Below are 26,897 nucleotides of genomic sequence, written 5' to 3' on the forward strand. Positions count from 1 at the left end.
ATATATAATATACATGTATTTATGTATGATGTGCTTGTTGAAGCCTGTAGCACGTCATAAATCGGTGTCCTCATGACTGTAAGCAGCAGGGTTCTGATCTTGGGATCTACACATCTACAAGTAGGTCAGCTTGTTTTTTTTGGTTCTCATACAGTTTCCACATTGAGCTGCTTTATGAGTTCATTGACTTTCCAACAAAGTGGCCATTGTACTTCTATATGTTAGAAGAATCTAATAATTATGAAATCAAAGGGCATCTTATCTAGCAAAGTGACTGAACATGCAGATTGTCACGTACCCAATATGCTGAATACAAATATAGGTTATTCCCTAAATAAAACATAGGTTTTCCTTGGGTCAGAGGTTTTAAAAAATTGTGGACTAAAATATGTTTTAGCTGTCCATTGTGCCCTTATTAATATGCACATTTTGGCTTGGTCAAAGATGAATATTAATCCTTATGGAGACGGTCAGGAGCGAAGTGGTCATAGATGCCACAGGGAAATTTCCTGGTGGGCCGATGCCCATGGGGCCACCCAAGCCCTCCTCACGAACGCTGGCTAGGTGCATAACAAACTGATGTTCTCAGCATTAATTAAAGCTGTCTCACTTCAGTAAATGGGATTTATCATGTAGATAAAGTTATTACAAGCCACTTACTAATGTATTGTTATTATCCATATTGCTTCCTTTGCTGGCTGGATTCATTTTTCCATCACATTATACACTGCTCGTGTCCATGGTTACAGACCACCCTGGAATCAATCATTGGTGGTCGTGCTTGCACACTATAGGCAAAAGTGTCAGCCTCTCTGGTGGCCGTGGGAGCTCACATAGGCTGGTGCCTTTTCCTATATTGATTGCAGGGTGGTCTGTAACCATGGAAACGAGCAGTGTATAATGTCATGGAAAAATGAATCCAGCCAGCAAAGGGGGCTTGTATTAACTTTCTCTACATGATGAATGCCACTTGCTGAAATGAGACAACCCCAGGAGCATCAAGTACTTGCAGATGGCCACAGGTGCCCTCTCGAATTCAACGGTATCATTTCCTCAGGACAGCGATGCAGTGGAATACTGTGGTATTTGGTTCTGCTGTTGTGATATTTTGTGCTATGTATGGTTGACCCCACCTACTTGTGTTGGTCCTTGCTTCTGTAAGTTTGCTCAAGGCTACAACATGGGGCCACTTTTAGGTTATTTTCCAGGGCCACTTTAAGTTCGCAGTCCTCCTTTTGGGACAGAAGTGAATGGCCGACAAACAAATACATTGCTACTTATCTCAAGGAGAAACCATGGAACCTGCTTGGACTGTCAGTAGATAGCACCCATAATAGTGGGCTGAAGGCTATTCATATGAAGACTTTAGGCTTGGTGTCTCACCTTAAATGGTTTTCTTGTCTGTTGTTATGTGGCCATCTTGTGGTTCTGCCCTTCTTCCTGGTGTCATGATCTGCCCTATCTTCTGCATGTGGTTATTAGATATTACACAGGGCGTTATTATTTTGTAGATGGTAAAAGAACACCATACATGCAGGTATGATCAGGAGGAAGAGGGTCAGAAGAACCTCTAATATTTCTGCATTTCTCTTGAGGTAAACATTATTTTGGAAGGTGTAAAGCCATTGTCCACTTGGGCCAGCCCCTGTTAAAAATAATAATCTAAAAGAACAGAAAAAACCCCAGAATTATTACATAGTGTTCTGTTCCTGGGACCTTCAGTGTTCTGCTGTAATCTACAGGAACTGGCAGTAAATGTTCACTTTCTCTGCAGTGCCACCACTGGAGAAATTTAGTATTACACCCTGCTCAATTAAATCAGTGAAAAGCAAGGACGGGCTGGGTCCTCCAGAGAGACACTGTTTGTAGTTTCTTTCAAATCTGACTAATATATAAGTTGTGAATGGGTGGGCTCCCCTCTACAAATTCATAGTTCCTCAATAGGTGTTTGAAAATTGTTTTTTTCTTCTAAACCAGGCAACCCTTTAAAATTGCATAAGGAAGTACTCCACAGATTTGTTTGATCAGACCATTGGCTAACAATTGATGAAACTCATCTGCTGGTCTTCTAGCAAAGATGTTCCCAGAGTCTGTCTTCTTCTTGTAGTTATCTAGTGAGACCATCGCTTTGAGGTTTTGGCGGTAAAGTGAAATTGTGCCCACTGAGCCATGCAGGTAACACATTTCCTTTTCTTTCTCCTAACAGGCCCTGCTGGCATCTGAACCCAAGAACAGCAAGGCAGGCCTCTTGAAGATGACGATGAAGGAATTAATAAGCTTGGCCATGCCTTCGAGTGACTTGAGTGGAAATAACGGCACAATCCCACAGGTGATGGTGATATTATACAGGCTCGGGAGTCACAGCAGGCCACTTTCAACAGAGGGCATGATATATAACTTTACAGCTGTTACTGTGGTTACTGACGATCCATTGCAAAATCACAGAGCAGATGAAAAGTTTGATCTCAGAAGTCAATGTATCAGGTCCAAGAATTAACTGAACAATTCATTTTTACACCCACACCATCCAACTGGCAGTCCTGTTTCTGGATTCAGCTTGCAGAGGCTTTTTTTTAAAAATAATTTCTGGCCAAGCTGCACGAGCTTACTAAATTATGTATTTTTTTCTTTTTCTTGTAGGATCTAGTCTACCCCTATATTGTGATAAGACAATATGGATTCTTTAATATAGAGATATGCCTGGCATTTCTTTGAAGTGGGGGAAATGTCCTTTTGATGTTCTACCTAAAGCTGTTTTATGCTCCTGATACAGTGCATCGTAGATACTCAGAAGCATTTTTTAACTCTTCTGTATCCAACAGTAATCAAACTATGATACATTGCAACCTCTTATATGCTGAATGAGTGTTTAAAAGGGAGTCTGCCAGCAGTTTTGACCATGCAAAACATCTTACAATGCTAGGTATGGGTCGGGGACAGCAAAACAAATGTACAGTTCGCAGAGATTTTTTTTATCAGTAGTAGTGTGAATATTAGCTTTTATTCAGCCAAGTTCTGCTCCTGTGAGGTTTGACTGTGAAGCATTCTTTGCATTAAGCTGCCTCACAGCTCATCCTCCCCTCTGCTGTAATTGACAGCTATAGCATCCAACCAGGAGACCACTCCAGCTGTCGCTTAGAGCAGAGGGCAGGATGGGCTGCGATGCAGCTCACTGCAGATATCACTTCGCATTGAAGCTCCGCTTCCTGGGCACTTGCAGAGGAAGAATGTCACAGAATAAAACTTCACATTCACGCTACTCCTCATACTAAAAGCTACACAAAAGGTATGTTTGTTCTGCTCTCTACCTAGTTCTGTCAGCAGTTTAGCATGGTCAAAACTGCTGACATATTCTCCCTAATATGAATACAAAGGGAAGTTGAAACGCACACTGCAAGCTCTACATCTATACCACATTGTTTAGAGTATAACACACAAACAAACCCAAAATCTCATTTAAAGGAGTGTCCCATTACAAACGCTTATTCCCTATCCAAAGAATATGAGATAAGTGTTATCAACATAGGTCTGACTGCTGCAATCACAAGAATAGGAGCCCTGTGTTCCCCCTTTGAATGAAGTGGTAGTCATGCATGCGGTCTGTCACTCCATCATTTCCATGTGTCACTTCATCATTTCCTTGGGACAGCCTAATATATATGAGCACTTTCACTGTGCTATCTCGTCAGTCCCACAGAGTTAAATGGAGTGGCAGTTCATATGTGTGCTTGCTGCCCTATTCAAACGGAATTACTGGACCCCGTTCTAGTCTTAAAATTAAAGTGGTATTCCAGTTATAACAAGTTATCACCTATCCACGGGGTAGAGGATTACTATCAGATTGGTGGGACTCCTACTGCTGTGGAGCTCTCCTGAAATGGACAGAGCAACTGGTCTTAAAAGCACACCGCCGTTCCATGTATTTCTATGGGAGCGCTGGAGATAGCGGAGTACAGCTCTCAGGATACCCCTTTAAGCTGACCATTCATTTTATTGTTGAATCTCTTTTTATTGTAAGAAAGGACAAAGCAATTAAACAAGGCATTATAGGCAATGTAACCCGTAAATGCCCCTTTTTCCTGAGTTCAAGTAGAGGCTTCAGTGGTTAAACGGATATACATTACAGCATAGTCCATTAGTCAAGGTACAATGAAAAACAAAATAAACCATAAATACCGCCCAAGACAACCAGGCTTAAAGACAAAGGCCTCCTGTACCCAGTGTGTACTCAAATAAGGTAAACCCTGACTAGAGAACCTAAAAACATTCTAGCTGGAGAAAGTGAGTCGTCTCGGGCACCACGTGGTGCACACACTTCAAGCAGCATAATAATAAAAGGAAACCTAGAATGCAAGTTGCAGTGCCACGTATATGGAAGGAAAAAGTAACAAGCACTCGTATCGGGTTCCTAAATTGCATACTAATAGTAAGGCAAATATAGTGCTTCTAAAATCGTGGCTCATGGTAAGAAACACGAAAAAGTCAACTAACATTGACAAGAAAACAAACAAAAACACGACGTAGACAGACAAAAGACCAGGAAAGGGAAATGGAGGGAGGGAAAGAGGGGTGAGATGACTGGAAAACTTATCAGAGATGTCTCAGGTGAAATCACCTGTATCTAGCCAGGTTTGGAAACGAGAAGAGCTCCTAAACTGTAGCCAAGGCTCCCAGGTCAGCGCGTACACTTGGGTTCGGTTATGGGCCTCGGCCTCTAGCTCCTGACCATTCATTTTAGATAGCTGTCGCCTGTCGTTCTGAGTTGGAAGAGGTGAGTAAGTCACTGCTATACACAGCAGTTTATCTCCTTGAGAATCAAAGATCAGGCATGTCAGGGGAGGGTGGGGAGGTTCCCATAGAACTGCCAGGTAATTTAGCAGTGGGAGTTTCATGATTTATTTTTTTTATTTTATCTGCTTTTGTCTCACTTCATTTGCCATCATTCTAGACTTAAAAGGGGTTTTCCGGAAATTAAGAAAATGAAAATACTTAAATATTACTTTATTCTAAATATATTCCCAAATACCTTTCATTAGATATAATGGCTTGTTTTGTCTAGGACACAATCATTAGGAGAAATAAAATGGCCACCGCCCTATTAGTACACACAAAACCTGTCCTAATCACACAGGAGGACAAGTTACTTCACAGCACTGAGCTAAAGAGCTTTGCTTGTCAGGGATTATGATCCTGAATACTGTTTAATATGATCTTCAGCTGAATCTCTGTAGGAATGGAGTTCATGATTAAAGTACAGAGAGGACGGACAGGACAGACTGTACTAATGGAGATTGCGTACAATTGCTGCTGCTTATTACCCCATCCTCTTCTCTGTACTTCATGTCTCCTTATGAACTCCATTCCTACAGAAATTCTGATGAATCTCTGTAGGAATGAAGTTCATGAGGAGACATTAAGTATTTCTCCTAATGATGGCTCCCCAGCCAAACGAGCCATTATATCTAATTAAAGTTATTTGGGAATATATTTATTATAAAGTAATATTTTATTATTTTCAGTAATTTTATTTTTTTTAATTCCCGGAAAAACCCCTTTAAGAGCTTGGATGTGAATACTCTTCCCAGGACCTTGTGAGTACATTCTGTACATTACCTATATCATTACTATTGTGTTTTTTCCCCCACTATGATGACACACGTCAGCAGCAGCAGCTGTTGTTTAGATGTGAATGTTTTTTATTATTATTATTATTACTTTGGCCTAACAGACTGGTATATATTCAAGTGCAGCTGCTTGGAAATGACCTACACGGCCTTGGCCCTTAGACGATCTATAGGGACAGATAAGGACATGATTTCCGCTGTTGTATTCTTGTATTGTCCTTTCTGTTGGCTTTCCTCCTGACTTGTGGTTATTTCCTTTTAATGATGCTCGCCATATGAACTTAGAGGTTACCTCTACTGACATGTCTGTTTTAGTAATTATTTGCATCCTCCATCTAATAACGGTTTTGATGCATCTATTCATATGACTCTAAGATGTGGCATTCCTTTATTATTCCTGCTAGAATACATGAATGAATGACTAGCAGATTGCAGTGACGGTTCAGCTGGGTTTTACCAGTTGGGGGTGTGTCCCTGCACAGTCTGACCCCAGCAGCACTGATTGGATAGCGCCGGACTGTGCAGGGACAATCCCCCCCGGACCTTTATTGCACACTGCTATTAATTCATTTATGGCTTCTAATAGGAAAAATAAAGGAATAGCACATCATAGAGTAATAAGAATAGTTGTTCTGGAATTGTTATTACATGGGGAAGGCAAGTAGTTACTAAAACAGTCATGTCAGGGGAGTAGACAGCTCCTTTTTAAAAGGCATCTGCCAACAGATTTGTACCTATGACACTGGCTGACCTGTTACATGTGCACTTGCATCTGTGTTGGTCCCATGTTCGTATGTGCCCGCATTACTGAGAAAAATGAGGTTTTAATATATGCAAATGAGCCTCTAAGAGCAACGGGGGCGTTGTCGTTACACCTAGAGGCTCTCTCTGCCACTGCCGCACCCTCAGTACTTTCGTTGACAGGGCCAAGTGTGATGCATCCTCTGCACTTTGACAAGAACAGGCAGTGCAAATATCATCACTCCTGGCCTGTCAATGGAGGTACTGAGGGCGCAGCAGTTGCAGAGAGAGCATATGTGAACATGGGACCAACACAGTTGCCTTTAGCTGCCAAGTGCACATGTAACAGGTCAGCCAGTGTCATAGGTACAAAACTGCTGACAGATGTCCTTTAAAGGCAGGACATTATTTAGCACTGCCTAATGTTGCTGCCTATGGATATTGAGCCTACCATACTTAGGGAAACTTTTTACCGTCAAGATGTCCTGGATGTTGCCTAGTTCATAAACTTTTCTCATTCTTAAAGGTGTTTTCCTGCTATATATATATATTGATGACCTATCGTCAGGATAGGTCATCAATATCTGATCGGTGGGGGGTCTGACACCCGGAACCCCCCGCCGATCAGCTTTATGAAGACGAGACGGGCCTCCATGTGAGGGCTGCTTCCTGTTCTTTACACTTCACGTCATCTCTGAAGTCTCGGTGGTGCAGTGTAACGACAAGTACTTGTACTGGTAATTACACTGCGCCACCGCTCCACAGGAGACGACTCGTAGTGTAATGAACAGGAAGCGGCACTCGCATAGTACACTGCCTTGTCTTCAAACAGCTGATCGGCGGGTGGAGGGGGGGTTGGGTGTCGGACCCCCACTGATTTCATATTGATGACCTAACGTGAGGATAGGTTATCGATATTAAAATCCCTTTAATACTTGTGAGACATAAAGCTCCTCCCGGCCACTACTCTAGCGGGTTAGCGTGCTGAGTGGAAGACATATTGTCATTAGCATGTTAATCTATATGACCATCTTGAAGCAAGATCTCACTTTCTGCAAACCGCAGCGAAATCGAAAACATATTTTTGAGTTTTATCGGCGAGACGCTGCTTACTTCTGATGTGTTTACCCGTGCATATTAATGCTTTAAGCATGTTTGATCGGTTACGTCTACATCTGTTACTGTTTCAGCCCTTTCATATATATAATATATATATATATATATATATTTTTTTTGAAACGGTACAATTCCCTATTGAGACTTGTTTCAAGTCAGATGAATATCCCAGTCACATGTTTCATTTATTTTTTTCCCCCCTTCCCTTACACGAAAGTCTTGGATATTTCCCAGAACCACCCGAGGCATTTTTAGTTTGCATTTCAAATGGACTGATAGCACATCCGAGATGTAGGATTGATTTATGCTAATTAACATGTATATTTTACGCTCGCAGGTGAGGTAGAGCATTAGGTAATGATGATGAGGGTCCTGTAATAAGGTAATCATAAATTATAACTTTGAAGCCAGCAATTATTTATTAACAAGATATGTGGCCCGGATCCAAGCCGTGAGTAAAGCGGGACGGGATGTGCAGATGGTGCTTTAACCAAAAACAGTTGTTAATCAATTAGAAAACCTTGCACAATAGCGTTACTTTTTTTTTTTTTTTGCGCCTACCTGCATCAATAAAATGCACGTGTTTCATTGGTTGTCTAGACATGAATTTATTTCGCTAAGAAAAAAAAAAAAGCTGCCTTGTGCAAGAGCTGCCTTATGTATTAACTTTATATGAAAAATTCCTCATACAAGTGATTCCCGATCGCCACGTTCCGACACTAGGCCGAGCATGTTGAAATTATGGAATCTAGTTAAAAGCTCTTAAAGGGTAGTGCAAAAAAAAGTTCACCTCTACATCATTCCAGATAGCTGTTATACGTTAAGTGATTTTTATATTACTGTGTAGTTTAGGTTTATGTGCATTTTGAGCATTTTCTAGCTCGGGTCTATAGCACCAGTCAGATATATTCCTGGTTTTGCCATGGTCGCTGCAGAACTGTAGATACAAATTTAGTTTCTCTGGACTGATGTCTGCAGCTATATTTTAATTGTTCCCAGGTATCTGTGATAAAAAATGTAGCTACTTTACGAATGACTTTAAATGGCATCTGTCAGCAGTTTTGTACCTATGACACTGGCTGACCTGTTACATGTGCACTCGGCAGCTGAAGGCATCTGTGTTGGTCCCCATGTTCATATGTGTCCGCATTGGTGAGAAAAATGATGTTTTAATATATGCAAATTGGCCTCTAGGAGCAACGGGGGCGTTGCCGTTACACCCAGAGGCTCTGCTCTCTCTGCAACAGCCACACCCTCTGCACTCTGACCCTGACTCCTCCTAAAGTCTCTCGCTGCGCCGTGTGCTTCAGTAGTAAAGTGGCTCGCTGTGCAGAAGAGAAATGCCAGCGAGCCATGATCACGTTTAGACTAAGTTCGTATGTGTCCTATGAGTTTCCTTTTTTCTGCTCTGTTATAAGAGCAAAAATAACGGTGTCTGATGTCACATAACTGACACAAACATAAAGGTTTGATTATAATGGCATCTGTTCAGTTTGTGCAGCAGTTTAGAGAGAGCAGAGCCTCTAGGTGTAATGGCAACGCCCCCGTTGCTCCTAGAGGCTCATTTGCATATATTAAAACATCATTTTTCTCAGCAATGCGGACACATATGAACATGGGACCAACACAGATGCCTTCAGCTGCCAAGTGCACATGTAACAGGTCAGCCAGTGTCATAGGTACAAATCTGCTGACAGATGGACTTTAAAGAGGACCTTTCATCAGCATCAAGTATGTAAACTGAATATACATACATGGAGAGCGGCGCCCAGGGATCCCCCTGCACTTACTATTATCCCCGGGCGCCGCTCCGTTCTCCGGTTACAGGCTCCGGTAAAGTCATAGTTAGGCTCCACCCATTTGAGCCTGCCGGCGTCTCTTTCTCCTATGTTGTAGCGCTGGCCAATCGCAGCGCTCAGCTCATAGCATGGCTAAGAGCTGAGCGCTGCGATTGGCCAGCGCTACAGCATAGGAGAAGGAGACCGCGGCAGGCTCAAATGGGTGGAGCCTAACTATGACTTTACCGGAGCCTGTAACCCGGAGAACGGAGCGGCGCCCGGGGATAATAGTAAGTGCAGGGGGATCCCTGGGCGCCGCTCTCCATGTATGTATATTCAGTTTACATACTTGATGCTGATGAAAGGTCCTCTTTAATGTCTTTCATGCCATCAGAACAATTGCAGTCTATGGTTCTATTTACACACTTTTTTATTTTTTATTTTTTTTTATAATGGTTCCGAGAGTTACAGCTGTCAAAAAGCTGTCCATACAAGTCAAAAGACCAATTTTTTTAAGAAAGGGATTTGTGGAAAAAATGGCTGTTAAAAATGGACCATTTTGCTGTTTTTAAAATCCATCTGAATGTACTCTTAGGCCCCTTTCACACGGGCGAGATTTCCACGCGGGTGCAATGCGTGAGGTGAACGCATTGCACCCGCACTGAATCCGGACCCATTTATTTCTATGGGGCAGTGCAGATGAGCGGCGATTTTGACGTATTACTTTTGCGTTTTGCGTGAAAATCGCAGCATGCTCCTCTTTGTGCGTTTTCCACGCAACGCAGGCCCCATATAAGTGATCTGGGGGAGAAGAACAGAACTGGATCGCACATCCACAATGCTATGCTTTGATCTAACTCGCTTCTCAGCGCTATATTAAAGTGTACAGCCCCCCATACTACATGCTGTACAAGAGGCATTAGTGTACATTTTGATCAAAAGGCATAAGCCCACTCACCACGCCAAGGTCGCCTCTTTGAGTGGGACCTACTCTGACAAAAAGGAGCAGCGACAATGCGGTGACAAAGCGGCACTGCCCTAGTAGGCGGCGGGACCCAGGAAGTGAATGGGGCTGCGTGAAAATCGTAAGCATCCGCAAGCAAGCTCATCACATGGTCCGTCACATGATCCATCCCATGGTAAAAGATCATGTGATGGACCATGTGATGAGCGCAGTGACGACGGGCTGCGCGATCAAGTGGATTAAGGTGAGTTATTTATTTTTTTAACCCCTCCAGCCCTATTGTACTATGCATTCTGTATTAAGAATGCTATTATTTTCCCTTATAACCATGTTATAAGGGAAAATAATACAATCTACACAACACATAACCCAAACCCGAACTTCTGTGAAAAAGTCCGGGTTCGGGTCTGGGTACCAAACATGACGATTTTTCTCACGCGCGTGCAAAACGCATTACAATGTTTTGCACTCGCGCGGAAAAATCTTATCCGGGCCAAAAACATGACCCCCGTGTGAAAGAGGCCATAGACTACACAGGGTTTGTTTGCAGTCTTCGCATGGAAACGTATTTGTCTCAGTAGGAGCTGTAGACCCAAAACGTTGCCAATTTTCATAAAAAGCGTTTCTTCATTATTTCTTTCAGATGCCTTGGAACGATATAAAACACTTTGGTCGCAAAAGTGTAACTTATCTTTTAAAGGGAACCTATCATCAGTGTCAGGCCTCATGCACACGACCATTGTGTGTTTTGCGGTCCGCAAATTGCGGAACGGCACGGACAGCCATTAATATAACTGCCTATTCTTGTCCGCAAAAGCGGACAAGAATAGAACAGGTTATATTTTTTTGGCGGACCACGGAACGGAGCACGGAGCGCTGTCCGCATCGTTTGCGGCTCCATTGAAGTGAATGGGTCCGCATCCGAGCCTCAAAAACTGTGGCTCGGATGCGGACCAAAACAACGGCCGTGTGCATGAGGCCTCATGCTGTTGAAATCCCAGGCAGCATGAAATCCCGACAGGCTCCCTCGTGACAGACCGCTGTGTTTTATTCTGAAAGCTGCAGTGGATTATATTATATAAAATAAATACATATTATAAAATATATTGAATTAAATAAAATAATAAAATAGATTAATAAAAAATAAAACGAATACATTCAAATAGCATTTCAGAGCAAACATAGGCTACTTTCCCACTTGCGGCAGCAGGGTTCGTGCCGCCGGAAGTCTGCCCGGGCCCCATTTACTCTAATGGGGGTGGACCGGAGGTCCGGCCGCAGCACGGCAAACATGCCAAGAGTCGGCTGGGCAAAAACTACAGCATGCTTGTTTGCCGTGCTGCAGCCGGAAGTGAATGGGGACGGAGCGGACTTCCGGCGGCACGGTGGGCTAGCGTTCGCACAAATCCGGGAACAGCCTGCCGGACCCTGCTGCCCCAGTGTGAAAGTAGCCATAGTTTTTGAAGCTAGAAAGGCGCGAGTAGAGAGGCCCTCCTCCGGCTTCTTAATGCCTAGCTTGGATTGCCTGCTTGCTTATATGGTCATTGAAGCTAAGCTAGGCGGAGGAGCCATCCAGCTCACCTTGCCCCTCATGCGCATTTAGTTTATTTATACTATAAGGTCATTTATTAGTGGTCTTGTTGTCCCCCAGCAGCACCGGACAAGGCCCACACCTCATCATAACTGAAGTGCATCCATGTACCTAGAATCAAATCGTATCTGGCATAGATTTCAGTCATCATTTCTACAAAAAAAAGTCGGCAGAAACGACATTTGCCAAGGGCGATGGCCCCATCCATGCCACATTCTCACCACTCCCCCTTTTTGGAAAGTGGCAGCCAAAACTTTTTTGCGCAAATGGCGTTTAAAAAGTTGCTATTCCAGGGTAGGGATTGTAATTGAACCCATTTGTGTTTTTTTTTCTGAAATGATACATTGCCTCTGAGTAAAACATGACTATCTGTAAGGAAGCGGATCACATTCTTCATAAAATTTCTGTACGATAAGTTTTTGATATGCTTTGTACTTTATAACCTTATTATTTTGAAGATCTCTGCTTGCTGTTTATTAAATCAGCCTTAGGGCTCATTCAGACGTCCGTATGCTGCGGACCCATCGACTTCAATGGGGCCACATCCTGATTTTCACTGCCAAGTCTAGGACATGTTTTGTTTGTTTTGCGGAGCCGTAGAACAGAAGAAAAGGGCCCCATAGAAGTGAATGGGTCTGCATCTAATCCCCCCAAAAAAAAAAAAACGGATCCGCATTTTTGCGGACAGCATACGTCCTTCTGAATGAGCCCTTATATAGAGGGGTTGTCCCATGATTAATGTAAAAAGTGAAAATAAGACATCATATATATGACAATCACTTTATGAACAAAGCTAGCACCAGCCCTGTGCCTCACATGGATCCAGAGATCTCCCCAATCATTCCTCCAATTCCTCTGTAAGATTTGTTTTCAAGCTGGAAGCTTATTGCGCGTATCCTTTTGCTAAAGATGGTGGCAGTCGAAGGATGGAACGGAGCATGTGCATCCACCTCACTGAGGTGGACAGAGAAATTAGAAAAAAAAAAATCAAACAACAGGTGGCGCTATACGGATCGATTTCATTGAATAACTATAATAGCTATAATAGATTTTTAATTACATGCAGTTACATAAGTGTTCAGATCCAGGTGCTGTACTGAAAAATGTTGAATATTTTTGTGGGACAACCTCTTTAATGCCATGGGCAGAAAACCCTTAGGACCAGTTTACATGACTGATTCATGCTTAAAAAAATCCGGGCTTTTTGGGTGCAATTGTTGACGCATTTTTGATACTTTTTTTTTTTATTTTTTTTTACGCGTCTCTTTTAACCAATGGGTGTTCACTTTATTACAAAGCTAAATTTTCTGCTTGAGGTTTTTGAAGCCGATCTGCACCATAAAAGCTTGCAGAATGATAAAAAAACGTATGGACTTTTTTGTTCTTATTTTTTCCACGTGTAAAAAAACAAAACTTGTGCTGCTTCCCATTGAAATTAATGGGAGGTTGTTTTGAGGCGTCTTTAGAGCTGATTTTGAGGAGGAAAGCCCAAAAAACTCACAATATTAGGCATGTAAGGACTAGTTCACAGACAGATGATGGCCTGCTACGATACATCCCGCCAAACAGCGAGTACTCTGAGTTGACTGAAGGTCCTGCCTGCGCTAATACGTTGTACCAAACCTTGGGGGCAGGAGAGAGATTTGGGTTTCAGCTCACAGAGCATTGCCTATACTGGAGACATTGTAACAAACACTCAGCTCTGCTGCAACAATTAACTCAGTGCTGTTTTGTCTCTTTCTCTCGTAGGTTCACGCTTTAAACATTTTGCGAGCAGTTTTCCGGGACACGCGTCTTGGTGAAAATGTGATTCCTTATGTAGGAGAGGGAACCCAAGCCGCCATTCTTGGATTTACTTCTCCTGTCTGGGCTGTAAGTATTCATTCTGTTTAATTTATTTTGTGTAAGTCCAAAGAAATCAAAGTTTTGTGTATGTCAAAGTTTTTTTTAACAGATTGGCCAAGAGCAGGAAACTGTGTAAAATAAAAAACCTATGAATAAATAAAAATGCTGCTCTCTAGTGTAATTTTCACCCTTTTATTTTTACTCACATCTCTGCGGCTCTGGTCCCTTCACTTTCTGTGGGTGGGCAGCAGCTCGTTCCATGTGAAAGTCAAGCAGCTGGGTCTCCCAAGAGTGCATTATAGTCCACTCTTGTGGACTATAGAAGATGGTCGCTGACGCACAGTCCCAGCGATTCCACCAATAAAAGCACTATGATATGTAATACCCCCAATTTCCTTGTCCACTGTCTAGAGAGACATACAGCTATATGTTTCTATGAATTTCAAAGTAGGGATGACTTCTCTATAACATGACTATGCAAGCACTGAGAGAAGGGAGGGAGCAGGGAAGCCAGGGAGAATGTTAGTCCACCTCCGAATACAGGAGAAGGCGGACCAAAAGGATAAACAGCAGGGGGCGCTACCAGAAAGTAAAATGTTACGTGCACAAAGAAAAAAATAATAGATTTTTTTGTGTCTATATTGTAATAATGCTTCATTTGAAATGCTCTGTTCATTGCATAGTAATACAAATACAATTAAAATTAATCACACTGACAGTAGGGGCACTCGGGGGATTTTTGGTTGCTCAACCGCTTTAAGGCCCCTTTCACACGAGCGAGTTTCCCGTGCGGGTGCGATCCGTGAAGTGAACGCCTAGCATCCGCACTGAATCCTGACCCATTCTTTTCAATTGGTCTGTGTACATGAGCGTTTAGTTTTTTTCACGCATCAGTTCTTTGTTGTGTGAAAAACGCAGCATGTTCTATATTCACGCAGCCCTGGCCCCATAGAAGTGAATGGGGCTTCAGTGAAAAACACATTGCATCCGCAAGCAAGTGCGGATGCAATGCGTTTTTCACTGATGGTTGCTAAGAGATGTTATCTGTACTCCGTCTGTTTTTTATCACGCGCGTGTAAAACGCATTGCACCCGCGCGGAAAAAACTGAACGCAATCGCTGAGAAAACTGACTGAACTTGCTTGCAAAATGGTGCGAGTTTCACTGAACGCATCCGGAGTCAATCTGTCACGCTCGTGTGAAGGAGGACTAAGGGGGGTTTCCAGTTTCAAGAGGAAACCAGACAACTCAGGGGATCGACAAGAAAAAAAATATAGATGATTACTTTCCCAACAGATCCTGCGCCTTCGCTCCAGTTCTCTCGGCCAGGGTCTGTTTTCCCAGCTGCAACGGTGACATCTTGTCAGCAGCGCGTAACCGCTGCAGCCAATCACCCGCCTCTTCAGTCCACCGCTGAGGCCAGGTATTGTCAATGTGATGTCAACTTTGCAGCCAGGAAAACAGAGCCCGGCTGGGCGAACGAGAACATGGGTGCGGGATCTGTCAGAAAAGTAATCATCTATCCTACAGGTCGATCCTCTGAGTTTTCCAGTTTCCTCTTGTCACTGGACAAACCCTTTAAATCTGTGCAGGGGACTTGGGGTTCTGCAACAGCAAAACAAAGCTCTGACCGCTAGAACGATACATGAAGACATCAATTACAGCAGAATTTGGGACCCCCCCCTATGAATAGGGATGTGTTGATAACAGAGTGAGTAGTCACGCGGTCTCTTTCATACAGTCAACTTTGAATATATGTCCACGTGGATGCATGCAGAGTTGCCCCAGACTTTACGGCAGATTTCACCCGAAGGCCTCTTTCACATGTCAGTAAATCACGTATGCGTGCTGTCTGTGGTCTCCACGGACCGCCCAGGTATCCATTGACTTCAACGCGTGCGTTCACGATCAGTGCTTATCCATGGACTGTGGTAACCTCATGGGGAAGCATACCCTAATTTTATTCGAAATAACGGATGCCTCACGCACATTATAGGCTATAGATCCGTGAAATCGTGTTTTCACCGTGGTTTACATGGACCGTTGGTAGGAAATGCTCTGGAAATGACTTTTCAGCTGAGCAGTGTGCGTGGAATACAGATGGAGGGCAAAAAACGGACACTCGGATCAAGCACAGATCCTTCATGGATGAACCACTGACCATCTTGACACAAAGGTCATCATGGACAAGAACGTGTGAATGATTGAAAACCTGCCACCCACTGTACCATTGTACGGGTTTACTGTAGTGCGGCAGAAGTCTTGGCCTTCCTATAGTTAAATCTCAGCCTGGTTTTCTCGTTGTCATGCACCATAGTTCAGCAAGTAATCTTCTCAGGGAGTGTACGGGGAGCGGCGCATGTTTGATGAGAAGCTATACTCACCTTCATGCACTGAGAACATCTGTTGCGTATAAAATCTTCATACTCCCAAGACCTTAAGCCGTGAGTTATTGCTTTTTCCACTGTCACGTCTTTGGACAGATTAGACCTGGTGCCATGGTACCCTCCAAACCTCTTCCCTTCTTCCAAGTGCCAGGGAGAAGCACTGACAAACGACTCTAAATGAAATCTCTGCAGAAGCGAGAAGCCTACTCCCTGCTGCTCCCACGATACGAGCCGTTCTGATGGAAACATTAAGCACTTTCCCCCCCCAGATACCGGTTATGTCTTAATGTGAATGATGGCAGGAACAGAAATCTCTCTCATGAATACAAATATGCATTACACATCACAAAGTGACGAGAAGCCCTCGAGTGGTACTGTAGTAACATGTAATACCTCGTTCATAGATGGCTTCATCTTTGCTGTTCATTAGCAGTGGGCCTGTTAAAGGGTTTGTTCCCTTTTTGGCTAGGCCAGTGATGGCTCACCTCCGGCAATCCAGCTGTGGTGAAACTACGACTCCCAGCATGCTCCATTTATTTCTTAGGAGTTCTGAGAACAGCCAAGCAAGTGTACATCTTGGGTGTTGTAGTTTTACCACAGCTGGAGGGCCAGAAGTTAGCCATCACAGGGCTAGGGTATAACTGTTCGACCGCTGGGGCCCCCTCTAATCACCCATGTTCCCCTGCGTCAATGGAGCACTTGTACTCGCCTATCTCTGCCAGTCCCATGTAGTTGCATGGAGCTGAAGCGTGCATGTGTGTCTTTCGCTCCATGGGACAGATTTCCTGGCAGATGATCGCTAAAGAGCGTTCCTATGAACATTCGTTAGCGATCATCTGCCAGTCTAATACTGCCTCCAAACGAGCAAACGATTGTTCATCGGGCAATTGTGATTTTTCTGCATGCTTAAAAATCACAATGGTGCTGGTGGCAGATGTCGCTGTGTAATCGCGATCTGCCGCCGGCACACCACTGCCCTGCATGGGGACTTGTAGTAGCAGCTGTGTCCTCCGCTAGCTAGCTGACGATTGCCGGGAGGGATCAGGGTGTCTAATACTGATTTATCAGAAGTGGTGTAAAGGGAACTGGCTTAGTTGTGCTCTCCTGAGGATAGGTCAGCAATATTTTCCTCCCGGGAAACCCCTTTAAAGGGTTTATACCAAGGCGAAAATATACTCCCTTTCCTACAGGATAGGGGATGAGTATTTGATCAGTGTGGGGTTTGACCGCAGGGACCCCTACCAATCCTGAGAACGGGGGTCATGGTTTCCCCCCAAATAAATTGGGTGGCAAACCACTCCATTAATTCTCTATCGACTGCTGTAAAAAAGACAAGTATAGCGCTTCGCTTTCTTTGGCAGCTCCGTAGAGTATGAATGGAGCGGCAGCACACATACTTGACCGCTGCTCCATTCATTTGGTCCCCTGAGTCAGTGTCTAAATCTCGAGATCAGTCGGGATCCCAGTGGTCAGACCCCACTGAATAGGTACTTTTCGCCCACCCCTTTAATGGGAATGCAGAGTGGATTATTTAGTGCACCAATCCTTTGTGATTCTTATCCTCTTGTAGATTGGGGGGTAAGCCGTTTTCTTTGTATTATAAATTTTTTAATTCCTTACCATATTACCATTAAAATCAATAGAATAATGTGTATTTGTCAATTTTCACGTGGAAAATGTGTTGAAAACCTTTTAAAAAAACACTGTTGTAACACACACAAATGCATAATACACACATGCGCTATTAGGCCTCATGCACATGACCGTATGTATTTTGCAAAACGCAGATCTGCAAAATATGGATGACGTCCGAGTTGCATCAGTTTTTTTCTTTGCGGAGCCATTGACTTCATTGAGTCCGTGGTCTGTATTTTGCGGCCTAGAATAGGACATGTCCTGTCTTTTACAGAACGGACATACGGATGCGGAAAGCACACAGATCATCCATGTTCTTTCCGCATCGGTATGTCCAAAAAGATAAAGCATGTGCTATACTTGAGCATGGGCCCATTGAAGTCAATGGATTCGCAAAAAAAAAAAAACAGATGCAACACGGACCACATCTGTATTTTGTGGATCCGCATTTTGCGGACTGGAAAATACATACGGTTGTGTCTGAGGCCCTACTATGTGACCAGCTGCTGCGCTTCTTTTTATGTGACGCACAAGCAGCACTTTGGAAGGAATAGCTTTGCATATATTTCTTTTATTGTATTTTATTTTTTATTAAAAAAAATGACATCTGCTAAAGCCATTCCTCAAAGTGCTCTGCCTTGGATAATATCCCTGCAAAAGGGGGTTAGTACGGTTGTTAAGGGAATTGGTGGGTGGAGGAGCATGGATCGGCCGCTCTGTGCTGACATTACAGATGTGCTGTACTTTGAAGTAATTACTATTTTTAATAGTGTGTTTTTTTTTTTATCCTTCAGCTTTAGTAGTTTGGCCTGTTATAAGTTTGATATTAAACTCTTGATAGTGGAGTTTCTGAGACAGAAATGCAGCTTTATATTTTTGTGGGGATAAAAAAAAAAAAAAATTTCACCTCTTTAAACCGTCCTTTCACAGTGAAATTTTGGACCAACACTTTTTTCTCTCTGGTCAGTGAAGCAAGCCATCATTAGGCTGAAAAAGCAAAACAAACCCATCAGAGAGATAGCAAAAACATTAGGCGTGGCCAAAACAACTGTTTGGAACATTCTTAAAAAGAAGGAACGCATCGGTGAGCTCAGCAACACCAAAAGACCCGGAAGACCACGGAAAACAACTGTGGTGGATGACCGAAGAATTCTTTCCCTGGTGAAGAAAACACCCTTCACAACAGTTGGCCAGATCAAGAACACTCTCCAGGAGGTAGGTGTATCTGTGTCAAAGTCAACAATCAAGAGAAGACTTCACCAGAGTGAATACAGAGGGTTCACCACAAGATGTAAACCATTGGTGAGCCTCAAAAACAGGAAGGCCAGATTAGAGTTTGCCAAACGGCATCTAAAAAAGCCTTCACAGTTCTGGAACAACATTCTATGGACAGATGAGACCAAGATCAACTTGTACCACAATGATGGAAAGAGAAGAGTATGGAAAAGGAAAGGAACTGCTCATGATCCTAAGCATACCACCTCATCAGTGAAGCATGGTGGTGGTAGTGTCATGGCGTGGGCATGTATGGCTGCCAATGGAACTGGTTCTCTAGTATTTATTGATGATGTGACTGCTGACAAAAGCAGCAGGATGAATTCTGAAGTGTTTCGGGCAATATTATCTGCTCATATTCAGCCAAATGCTTCAGAACTCATTGGACGGCGCTTCACAGTGCAGATGGACAACGACCTAAAGCATACTGCAAAAGCAATCAAAGAGTTTTTAAAGGGAAAGAAGTAGAATGTTATGCAATGGCCAAGGAAATCACCTGACCTGAATCCGATTGAGCATGCATTTCACTTGCTGAAGACAAAACTGAAGGGAAAATGCCCCAAGAACAAGCAGGAACTGAAGACAGTTGCAGTAGAGGCCTGGCAGAGCATCACCAGGGATGAAACCCAGCGTCTGGTGAGGTCTATGCGTTCCAGACTTCAGGCTGTAATTGACTGCAAAGGATTTGCAATCAGGTATTAGAAAGTGAAAGTTTGATTTATGATTATTATTCTGTCCTATTACTTTTGGTTTCTTAACAAGTGGGAGGCACATATGCAAACTGTTGTAATTCCTGCACCGTTCACCTGATTTGAATGTAAATACCCTCAAATTAATGCTGACAGTCTGCAGTTAAAGCACATATTGTTTGTTTCATTTCAAATCCATTGTGGTGGTGTATGGAGCTAAAAATGTTTGAATTGTGTCGATGTCCCAATATTTATGGACCTGACTGTACCTTACGCAGACCCTTTTCACGGGGCTCTAGGCACTTCTGTTGTATTTGCTTCCAGTATCTTCCAGCGCATACGCTGTATGTTCTCCCCAGAACCTCAGAAGGACGGAGCCACAGGATCACCAGCCCTGATTGAGCTATAGCGATCGCCATTTTGGTTAAATAGGCTCTTTCCTGAAAATAAACCACTTTGATAGGGCCCGTTAGGACATTTGACCATTTGGGATACCCCTCCTCTTGCCTTAATAGAGAGCCGTTAACAAAGAGTGGTTCTCACTCTGGTTCACCCGACCCGTCCTTATGTTTCTTGGTCGGACATTCCCTTGAATGTCCAGCTTGTTATGCTACTTTTCTCCTGTAGTGGCCGCTGTAGGAGAAACGTGCAGATGCCGACCGTTTATGGCTCAGAGTTTCGGAAACTAAACTTGTTACGGCCAGCTATAATATAAAAAGAGGTTTTCTTGATGAGATTTTAAGATTCGCCTTCGTGGATATAAATATAACTCTGAAACATCCCTTTAAAATTTGAGCCTTTGGTTTAGAAAGTCTTCTGTTTTACCTCCTGAATGTTCTGTGAGGCCTCCTTTTCTCCAGCAGAAGGGAAGTCTCTAAGAAGATAATCTTCTCATAATTAATAATGAATGACAGATCTCGGCTCTATTACTAGTGAACCATTTGAACAATTTACTGAACCACTTTACTACTTAATATGTTTGCCCGGCTTCCTGAAGTATAAAGGAGCAATTACCTCGTAGATTGTAGACGCCAGGACATCCAGTGTGGAGAGCCAGGCTTGTTATAGCTGACCAGGCTGCGGTCTGTATAATGCAGAAGCTGTAGTAAAATGATCAGATCTCAAGACTTCCCAAGTCCATTGTAGATCACCGGAATAAAATGATTGATGCTCAAGAAGGTGCTTCAGGTAGATTTTGTTACCAAAAACGGGTCACAAAGGGTTAAAAATGTCAAAGATGCTTTACTCTCCTCCAAACAGTTCATTTTGCTCTCTACCTCTTTCTGTTTTTTAATTATCTGCCTAGAACACCCCTTTAAAGGGAACCTGTCACCAGCGACCTGCCTTTCCAACCATAGCTGTGGTTCACCTGATCAAAACTCGGTTTTTCTGTTGTAGATCGGAGGCTCTGTTTCCAAGTCATGATACTTTTTCTTAAAATGCAAATTAGGCCTTTGGTGCAATGATGTCATTAGCATGGCTCTCGTTGCCCCCAAACTCTGATTGGTTCTGGGACCAGCCCCTTGATTGACAGAGTCAGGCAGTGGCAAAGCAGCGAGGGAGGAGCTGGCGACAGAAAGGAGTGGAGCTTGGGTGCAACAAGAGCAATGGTGACACCCTCATTGCATCAAAGGCCTAATTTGTATATTAATCAAAAGTATCTAACTCTGGAACAGAGCCTTGGATCAATAAAAGAAAGACAGAGTTTTACGGGTAATCGTTGACCCTCTTAAAGGGGTTATCCGAGATGCGTCCTGATCTCGTGTCGTGCCGTATATCGGGCATGTGATCCCAGCCTGGGATTACAACCTGCAGCGCAAGCGTGAGTCTGGTTCTCTCGCCAAAGCACTTGCCAGGCTGGGAGCACTTGCCCAACGTACGCACGTGATCCTAGAAGTGGCGGCCTCAAAAAGATCATCCGAGATGGGCTGTGATTCCATGCGGCCGCCACTTCTAGGATCACGTGCGTACGTTGGGCAAGTGCTCCCAGCCTGGCAAGTACACATTAGACTCGTTATTGATGGCTTAACCCGACAATGGGCAGTTGACAGTCCAATGTGTATGGGGGTGGGCCTCCCTACTCTCTCATCTGATAATGTTGGGGAGAAAATCATTGGGCCCAATTCTCTTGTTCTCCCAGGAAATAAGTTGCCCCGAAACGGCTTTCTCCTCTCTCTCCCATTGAAAACCCATATACACCTGAGTGTTTGGACAACAGCTGTTGATGGTTCCATGGGCCCATTTAGGTTGTGTTCACACCTACATTATTTTTATTTATTTATTTTCTTCTGGAACAGACCTGTTTTCCCATCAGCTCTCGTATTTAATCCATTTATTTTTTTAAGTTTTTTTGTATTCATGTTGAGCTCGGTGGAGCCGGTAGAGGATTGTCTGTCCATCCATCTATCCATCCCAACATCTAATTTTAACAAAGATGTCTGCCTGGCCATGACTATTTCCCTGCAGCATGGACAGCTCGAGTCTGGCAGAACTTGGATCTGCACCATTCTGGCCCCGAATGAGGGACACACCCTCTATGTTCCTATGAACCCTTAGAGCATCTAACTTGGGATTGTCTTCATGAAACAAAGGCACAAGGAGTGATCCTAGCACAGCTGTGGTGTGAAATAGTCTTTATCGACCATTAGGCGACTCTCGACCATTGTTTGGCTATCATTGATTTCCATCCCAGTTACAAGAATCCCTTCTGAGTGATTGCCCCCCCCCCCCCCCCCCCCTATAATCTGCATTGTACCAGGCAGACACTGTATACACAGGGTAAGTGGAGTTCATTTATACAGTCAGCGTTGCTGTTTCGTAATATATTCTCTATTTTACACATGGAGCATGGTGGACCTGCTGCTTTTTAGTGATTTCATGGTGATTTCACAGGGTGAGCACTCTACATCCATTTGTCGTACATCGCTCTGTGGATGATGTGGGGGTGCAGTGCAGTCATGCGAGTGGATTGTGTCAGAGCGCACGTCTCACCATTATATTATGTCAGTCCGCAGTCTGTGATCTAATTTTGGCGTCTTAGTCTAAATATTATGTTAATGGCGATTTTACAGAGTGAGCGAAGTCCACATTCTCTGAAGCAGAATTGATCCATGGTCTGACAACAGAGTCACATAGTCTGCTGCAGGGTGTCGGGGTACGTACCGTATATTACATTCTAATTACCGGTAGCAGGTGAAGTTTTTGCTTGGATGCTGATGTAAGGGCAGATTCACACTTATTATTTTCCCTTCATCATTGACATAAAAAAAAATACTGCACCAAGAAGGAGTTGTTGGAATGAGACTTCCTATGTGTGAAGGTAATGATATATGGAAGATTGCGATATTAGAGCAAAGGAATTAGGGTTTTGGTGGAAATGGTACAATTGAAAGGAGCCTCTAGGACCTTGTTGGGCGCCTCTAGCCTGGATACAAGATGATATACGGCCTTTAGCCTGGATACAAGGTGAGATATGACCTCCAACATGGATACAAGATGAGATACGGCCTTTATCCTGGATACAAGATGAGATACGGCCTCTAGCATTCAGGTTCTGTATGGTATCCTGTAGGACATTTTCCCACAGATGTTACAGCTGGCCCTGTAGATCCTGCACACTCATAGGTTGCTGAAGCTGGTGTTCCAGCTGGTCCAATAAGTGCTCAATGTGATGAGTGACTGAGCAGCCATGGAAGTGTTGTAATCTGGTGGAGAAATCCTTGCTATGTGTGAGTGAGCATTTACCATGCCAGTTGAAAGCCTTGCCATGTGAGGAACACATTTTGGCCACAGGATGTCCTGCCCATATCAATGAGCTAGTGTCCCTCATGTCACTACTAGGAGTGACCGACGGTCATACTGTATGTAGATCATGACACCAGCAGTTGAGCCAATGTGTCACACTACAGCTAAGGCAGGATTGGAATACTCCCCACCAGGCCTCCATACTCAAAGCTGACCATTCTTGGATCCCAAACAGAACTTGCAGACAATACGGTTCCAGTCCAGAGCAGTCAAGGTTTCTCGTTTGCGACACCAATGCAAACAAAGGTGACAGTGGCTGGCTGTCAATGGCATGACATGTAATGGGAGCCATCACACCAAATATTCTTCACTGAATCGTCTGAAAATGGTCTGGGCATAGACAGGGGTGTGTAATGAAGGTGCCACCTGTGTCTGGGTGGTGGACAATGAGATTCTAGGAGCTGCTCTTACTTCCTCTCTACTGGCGGCTTGCCTGGGCCATCCGGACCCTGTTCACTGTGTGTGCATGCCACTGCTCCCAACATCTCCCAACAGCTAGGTCAGAATGACCTAGATGGCGGGAAATTTGTTGAAACGGCCATCCTGCTTCTTTCAATTTAAAGACAAAATGTCTTTCAGTGTGTTGTAGAAGCATGTCTAGCAGTCAATGATCTCTCACTGTGAGGTACCCTACCCAAAAGTAGCATCTGAGAGCTTTTTTATAGGGCAGTGGGTAATGCAATTTTATGCCCCCTTGTGGCAAGACTCAGTCTGTAATCTGACCACACCTATATTCACTTACAGATCTGCCTGCTGAGCTTTGCAGCAATCTGAAATTTCTGTCTGTGTGCATTATGTTTTTTCGACAATGAGTGTATTTTTGGCGTTGAAGAAAGATATTACATCAACATAACCACGTGAATATGCCTGGTTGGAACATGGCTAGTTCCAATAGTCAAAAGGCTAATGGCAGAAATGTCCTAAGGTAATTTACAGTGGATTGTATCAGATACACTTGATGAGCTTTGCTTCTATGCCATTTCCTTGAATTTTCTGTTGAGACCCATGCATGTAATCTTCCAGCGACAAGGTGGCTTCCAACAGATGGGACCTACACTATTGCCCTGAATTTTGTAGGCCAAAAACCCAGGTGAGGCAAGTCTGATAGTGTGGGTCACACTCCCATCTGTTGGAAGCCACCTTGTCGCTGGTAGACAGGACCGACACAAAAATTTGCTCCAAGCTTCTAATTTCTATTAAGTATGTTTGTTTATTTTATGCACTTATATAGCGCTGTACAGACATTAGCATCAAGCTGTCCCCAATGGGGCTCACAACGTTCCCTATCAGTATGTCTTTGAAGTGTGGGAGGAAACCCACACAAACACGGGGAGAACATACAAACTCCATGCAGACCCCAGCGCTACAAGGCAACAGTGCTAACCACTGAGCCACCGTGTTGCCCATATTTATTCGTATTTCTAGTGTTTGCATGCGTCTTTACACATGGCAGTTGGCTGCTACTTGTAGTCCTTGTTTGCTTGGTGAATAGAGTAACATTCAGTATTTACTACAATACGATTTTACCATTTCCTGTATGGACTTTGATGCAAGATAACAGAATCCCATCATTTGTTTTTGCGCAGGATTGCAGATTTTTTTTTTGTCGTCTTGTCCTTTTCAGTTGTTGCCTCTTTATTCTGCATTCATTGTGGCGTCTCTTCCAGTTTTTTAAAGCAGAGGAAAAATGTATTTCTTGTCTTCTGACTAAATTCATTCACCATACATCTGCAGCAGGCGCCAGGATTCACAGGCCCTACAGGTAGCAGGAATAGGAGGGAAGATTTAGATTTCTCATCCCTCTTGGTGACAGATTTATTGGTTGGTTATATATTATCGTGCCTTGAAGATAAGAGATGTTTTATAGCAAGCAGTGTTAAAGGACACATATATGTCAGCGTGGATGGGAACCATTTGGCTGTCTAGTACCATGCATTATTCTGACCGACACCGAGTCCATCTGGCAGAGTAATTACAACAGGTTTTTCATGGAATGTAGAGCACAAGGAAATATTCAAAAAGTGATTCATTGACGTACTGCTTAGACGTAAATACTGGATAGTTTTTATTACACAGCAAAGAGAAAAGTAATGCTGTCCTAAAAATGGCCTTGGACTGAGAGATAAAAGGGGTGTTTCCTTCATTTTCAAATGCTTGAGATGGGAAATTCCCTATGTTTTCACATGCTGACAGCATCGCCTATTTATGTCTGACCACTGGAGGATCGCCACTGATCACTTGATCAGTCCCCTGTGCCTGCTCACTGCATGGCTGCAATGAGGAGTTGCTGCAGTGGAGTGGCGGTCAAGCAGTCTGTGGGACCAACGAAGAAGGCTGCTGGTCTGGGAGTAAGCAGTTAATATTGTAGGGAGGACACTGGCCATACCATTAAAAACATACCACCTGTAATCCATTAAAAACCCTTTTGATATGCACTTCTGTATGTACATTGCAGTTTCTAACCTAGCTTTGCTGTTAGCTTCATTCATTTCAATATTGGACAGAGTAGAAGTAAACCTGAATTGTAGTGGCCCTATACTTCCTCCCTGCTGAGAGCAAAAGATCATAATTTAGATATAATTGTGCCAGAATGGAAAATCTGATTCCTGGGTCCCCAACTGATCCTGTTATCACATATAAATGGAGCAGCAGGTTAAGCAGTTTTATTCTCTGTGTGACTACTGGAAATAGCTGAGCGCTGTACTCTCTGACAGTCCCATAGAGAATGAATGGTTGACCATTCATATGGGCAAAGGAGATAAGTTTGTATCTTGGCACAACCCTTTTAAATATCTTACCCAATGGGAAATTACAAGCCGTTTGTGTATCTCTAGAGGGAACTGGCTAGCTAATAAGGCCCTGTGATTACAGCAGCCTCAGCATTGATTCAAGTTTTCCTCTACAGTGGGATCAGGTTGACAAATGTTGTGTAAACTAGAAGGCTTGTAGAAACGGTAACCGACTTTTGCTTGACTATCTTTAACATGCCAGACAGTGATAGCAACAGGATAGGTTTGCAAACAGGCGGCAGTTCTGAAAGGAAAGACTTTGCTTTGCTCTCAGATTCCCATGTGCAGTAAATTAATTGTAAATGGCGAATAATAGTTTCCTAAAAGGTGAACTAGCACTACTATTTGGTATTTGTCTGTATATTTTCCTACCACTTTCCCCTCCCTAAACCAAATTTTAGGGTGTCAAGAAAAACCTGCTCTTGTTTGTAGAGCGTCCATTTTTAAGAACAAAATACAATGTCCTTACATGACATCCAGTATGCAAAAACATTTTAGTTCTTTTTGGTAGTTTCCCCAGGGATATCCTTCAAAATTCCTGGGGAGTTCTCTTTCAGAAAAAATTAAATAAAAAACATAAATGCATTGCCCTCTTTACCCATGCGCAGAATTTTCAATGCAAACAAACAAGTTTTATAGAACACAAACACTCTTGAAGGC

General features: G+C 43.4%; 1 protein-coding gene across 1 annotated transcript in view; it reads left to right on the top strand.

Annotated features, from left to right (window-relative positions):
- Window positions 1-26,897, top strand: part of THADA (THADA armadillo repeat containing) — a 591,430-nt gene that overhangs the window by 168,879 nt on the left and 395,654 nt on the right. The window contains 2 exon segments of the mRNA XM_040430339.1: window positions 2,207-2,329; window positions 13,564-13,686. Coding sequence (XP_040286273.1) covers window positions 2,207-2,329; window positions 13,564-13,686 — 246 coding nt within the window.

Source organism: Bufo bufo, chromosome 4, assembly GCF_905171765.1.
Source record: "Bufo bufo chromosome 4, aBufBuf1.1, whole genome shotgun sequence".
In the NCBI taxonomy this organism is placed as follows: Eukaryota; Metazoa; Chordata; class Amphibia; order Anura; family Bufonidae; genus Bufo; species Bufo bufo.